Raw genomic sequence first — 5,120 nt, forward strand, 5'->3', positions numbered from 1 at the left:
AGTGGGGTAAAATCCCACAATTTAAAATTGACGAGATGATTCTCACAATGCTCCAAAGGATCAACGAACTCCACGAAGCAAAAGGAAGATTATAACATCTGTATATATATATATATAAATACTAGCCAACATGCACTGCATATACATGCATGTATAAAACTCGTGCTGTTACAAAATACAGTCCATGCACCATTCCAGTATAGTTCAGTAGTTTCTCCAATCCAGTGTTTACAGACTCTCCATATAGCTACATATATTTTATAAGCATATAGATAACATGTGATATGTTGATTACCATGCATCATAGATCCTATATGCAGTATCACTATCAAAGATAACATTGTGGCAATGATATCAGGAGCAATACCCATCCTATCTGCAAGAAACTAATCCAAAGGTTGTCATTGTTTCCCGAGAGAGCATCGTACACCAACTACGTATTTCATCAAACTAAATTGCTTCAACTAGGACAGTATTACTATTATATACATTTATCCCATAATGGCCATAAAAAACAACAAATAAAGAAACAAGATTATTCAAAATTGTTAATTTAAAAAGACGTAATAGGGGTTTTCAAAAATTTTAAAAATAAGATAGATAGCTTAAAGTAAAAATGCAATCGCATAAAAGAGTAGACAAACAAACTAAATATTATAGTTTTCAGATATGGAGTCAAAATTAGGACCTGTAACATGAGGAAATAATGTCAACACTATGTCTCAAACCTTAAGCTTTTTTGTTTACTTTTTTGCGATTACTAAATTTTACAGCTTCCAGACATGGAGTCAAAATAATGATCTGTAACTTGAGAAAATAATGTCAACACTATGTCTCAAACCTTAAGCATTTTTTGTTAACTTTTTTTTGCGATTGCATTTTCATTTTTATCTATCTACCATGTTTATGTATTTTTTGAAGATCCATATACCTTCTTTTTAAACTAACAAGTTTTAATAATATTTTACTAATGAATTTGTTAATATTTAATGTTCGTTAGGAGGGAGGTGGTGTAGCATTTAATCCAATTAGAAATGTATAATTTAAGTTTTAAAACCAAGTAATGGAAAGAAACTACGTAAACTATAACCAAAATCGTAACTACGAATAAAACATAAACTGCTACCTCACAGTGTACCATAATATTCTTGAACCTATTGAAAGTGAGCCAGAAATATATAATTTCGAGTCGTATTAAGTTAATTTATTTGAGGTGACGGTTCATAGGCTATCTATTATTAACGTCAGTCTGTTCTTTCATTTCAAAGCACGATAAGAGATACGTAGTGAACTTTAGTTTTCTGTGTGTGATAATGAAGTAATATAACTTAATAATTCGGTGTTTGTCGAGAGTTATACTCACAGCTGAGTAAAAATAATTTTTAAGGGTTTATTATTCAAACTTTCAATCAAAGTTAACGTTCACGGTTTAGGTGTTATTAGCACTAGTATTACTATTAGTAATACACGCTGTACAGTGTACTGAACCTTCTTCCACTGCTCCAGGTAATTGGATGTATTTTATTTACTTTTAAGTTTAACAATAATAACGTAATATTTAACTTCTAACAAAATTTCAGGATATTAAAAAATCATATATTTACTTTGATCATTGACATAACTAGTCGAGCCTTTCCTAAAAAGTAAAAAAAAAAAAAAAAGGAACTTACAAGAAATATTAGTATGTGACTCATGTATCCAATTCCTTATTTTTCTTTTTAAACCCTTGGAGATTATCTGGCTTAGGATTCTCTTTATTCTTCAAACTTCTCAATTTTTTTCTTAATAATTTAATTGATTTGATGCTCTTCTTCATCAATCATGTTTCCTTCTAGTAGCAACTGTTCAGGATGAGAAATACAGTTTAAATTTTCATTAGTAAAATCTGAAGAAAAAGTGTAATTTAGTAACTCAAACATATAATCATCAGAAATAAATCATCCACTTTCATACCTCAAAGACCTAATCCCATACTGACATTTTGTTTATCTTTGATGTATTTAAACAACAACAAAAAAAGAAATCCTTATTATTAATTTTTATGTTTTCAATCAACCTTTTAATCATATTTTCTTTTTGGTTGCCTAATATCTTGTTTTAGTTAACTGTCTTAATCTCCTACAATCTTCTAACTCTTCCATCATATTTGCCAATTTAAGCTTTAAAATTTGTATTGCTTTTTTAAAATTTTATTTGTTATCCTTTTTTTTTTCTATAAGGAACATGCCTATCTTGAATATATATAAAAATGTATTTTTGAATATTTTTCACATGTGATGAATATCTACATTTAATTCAGTAGCCCAATTCACAGTTGACAGTTCTTGTTACATCCCTTAAAAATTTATTTTCTTGAAGTTTGTAACCAAAATCTAATTATTCCTGATATCCGTGTGCAAAAAGACATCAAACCTAATTGAACAGTAATTATTTGGTGATAGAACTGCCCAAATACTGGTATTTGCTAATCAATAAAATAATGGCCTCATTAATTAATTATTACAGTATTCCTCAAAGTAAAAAAAGTTGATGGTGGGTCCTGCCAGCCAGTTACTTTCCTTCTAGTCAGTATTTCAAAATAAGTGACAGTGAAAGATAGCCTTAGTAGCCTTGTCATAACAAACACAAACCAAGAAAGTTTGTTGGTAATATTTCAATTATTTGGACAGTTGAAATAATCAAAATTAGTAATGAAATTCTAATTTTGATTAGTTGATTATTTTCATGACAATTGATTTAATTTTAATTTTGAGTAATTGATTGCTGGAGTATTCAAAAAGGGTAATAATTGAAAACCCTGATTATGATTCTTTGATGATTTTTGTAACAATTGATATAATCGGAAGTTTAGTTAATCAATTATTATAATAATCAAGAGCAGTAATAATTAGAAAAACTAATTTGGATTAATCGGTTAGTTTGTGACATTAAACAATGTGATTGCTGCTCATAGATATTGTTTTATCAATTAATTAATTACCCAACTGTACTTGCTGATATAAGCAAGTTTTTGCATTGTGACCAGAGTTACTTAGGACATTACATAAATATGTAGATTAGATGATATTTGACAGCCAACAAGTGTGTTAAGTCACATGCATAAGCATTTGGAAAATTTGTTGCAAAATTTGTCTTCTTGATACTAACCTTAAGGTGTTTAATATGTTGTAGTGTATATTGTCAGTTGGATGTAACAGTATATGAGTATATCCATAAAGTATCAACAGAAAGTAACTTAGGCTTCAGCTATGACAGCTCAGTTGGCATAGAACTTATTCAGTAAAACAAGAGTCTTGGTTTTCAATTAAGGCTGCTGCAACATACCCTACATTCTGCCACCATCATAGTAGTCAGAAAAGATTTCCTATTTTGCAGGATAATATAAATGATATTCTTTCTGTTTGATCAAAGTGTTTTAGTAGAAAATATTTTGTTTGTATTGCAGGCATTCAATCATGCAGGAGGAGACAGGAAAAGTGTGTACAAAAATGTTTCACAGTGAGTTCATCAGGCGGGTGTCTCTGTTGCCTGTAATGCAGTCTGCTTTGAGTTATGCAACAACCACGTATGATTACCTGAAAGAATCTTCAAGTTATGTGAAATGTACTCTTACAACAGCAGAGAAATCTCTAAATTTTGCTCTAGACCAGGCAATACCTTTGGTTGAAATGTTTGAAATGCCCAGTAAGTTTAGAAGTTTATCAATAAAAAGTGTTTTGTTATGTAAGTTTACTAATCACAACACTTTAGTAAAAAGTACTGACTTAATGAAACTTGTGATTTATGTATTAATGTATTATGTACAATAACATTGTAACTGGTTTCCTAAACCAAATCATCAGAGTATAAAGATTATTTGGCTTAAGCTTGGGATGAATACTGGAGACTTTCTATATTATTTTTTGTTTTTCTTTGGTATTGTAACATCAATTGACTACATACAGATCAACCTTTTAACCACTACATTGCTGTGAGAAATTGTTAAACTTAAAGACTATTTTGGCTTTAAATAAAAATATTAGTCTCTGCCTTTATGTTGCTTGGAGAACTTTTAATAATTAGCTCACACAGTAAACTATATGAATTAAATATTTCAGAGCCAAACATGCAGCAATAGTACAATAATAAATATAGATATCAAATCTATGCAGCAGAAATTTATAGAAATGTACATACAAAGTTTGATTTTACAGATGAAAAGTTAAAATTGCTGCATGATTGGCTTAAATATTTTCTGATATAGACCCCTTGAATGTTTAAATTAACATCACTCAATGACATTGTAAGAATAAGAATTTGTAGTGTTGGGAACTTCTAAATGCTCATAACTAGTCTTGCCTTGTAAAAAACTTGTGTATAAAAGCCTTAAATGTAGCATACACATGTACGTGGTGTAATACTTAAAGTCTAGAAATTATTTAAAGCTGTTCATATGTATACAATTTTGTTCACTCATCATTTTAACAGTACAAAAAGTGGATTACTTGGCTTGTCAAGGACTTGACAAACTTCAAGAGAAAGCCCCTGTCATCAAAAAGACACCTGAACAGGTACAGAAACCTAATACTTCTTTTGTAGTTCTCTCATAACACATAAAAATTTTAATGGAAAAATATGAATATACATTGTAAGTAAAGGGTCACTCACAAATAAATTAAAGTTGTCCAAATAATTTTTTAAATTTCTTTTTGTATAATAAAAGTAATATTATAAAAAACAAACAATTGTGTATGATTGCCAGAGTTTTGAAGTGAGGGAACATTAGGGGAAAAGTGATCATTGCATAATTAGGTCTGATGTTTTGATACACTACCTGGTGATATGAAAAGAATTGAAATATTTGAGAACCTGATTTTCAGGAACTAACTTAGAAGCCATAAGACAAAGTTTATCATTAATGCATCGAGATAATGAGTTAAAATATAATGTACAAAAATTATATTGAAGGATGAGAAAAATAAAAATAAATTAATTTTAATTCAAGACAGTCTTGTTCCTAAAAAAAGGGAACAGTGATAACACAAAAGATTAAACTTGATTCACTAACTATGGATTTATGTGTATATATATATATATATATATATATATATATAATATAATAAAGTAAAGAAAGTTACGTA

At 29.0% G+C, this 5,120-nt stretch overlaps 1 protein-coding gene across 2 annotated transcripts in view; it reads left to right on the forward strand.

Annotated features, from left to right (window-relative positions):
* The first annotated feature begins 1,036 nt into the window (after nt 1–1,036).
* LOC106460587 (lipid storage droplets surface-binding protein 2-like) overlaps nt 1,037–5,120 on the forward strand; it is a 34,801-nt gene continuing 30,717 nt past the window's right edge. The window contains exons 1-3 of one of the 2 annotated variants that reach the window (XM_013920306.2): nt 1,037–1,506; nt 3,446–3,684; nt 4,468–4,550. In XM_013920306.2, the coding sequence (XP_013775760.1) occupies nt 3,456–3,684; nt 4,468–4,550 (312 nt within the window). In that variant the 5' untranslated portion in view covers nt 1,037–1,506; nt 3,446–3,455. The remainder of the gene's footprint in view (nt 1,507–3,445; nt 3,685–4,467; nt 4,551–5,120) is intronic. The other variant, XM_013920305.2, reaches the window with a different exon arrangement.

Source organism: Limulus polyphemus, unplaced genomic scaffold (genome assembly GCF_000517525.1).
Source record: "Limulus polyphemus unplaced genomic scaffold, Limulus_polyphemus-2.1.2 Scaffold800, whole genome shotgun sequence".
NCBI lineage: Eukaryota > Metazoa > Arthropoda > Merostomata > Xiphosura > Limulidae > Limulus > Limulus polyphemus.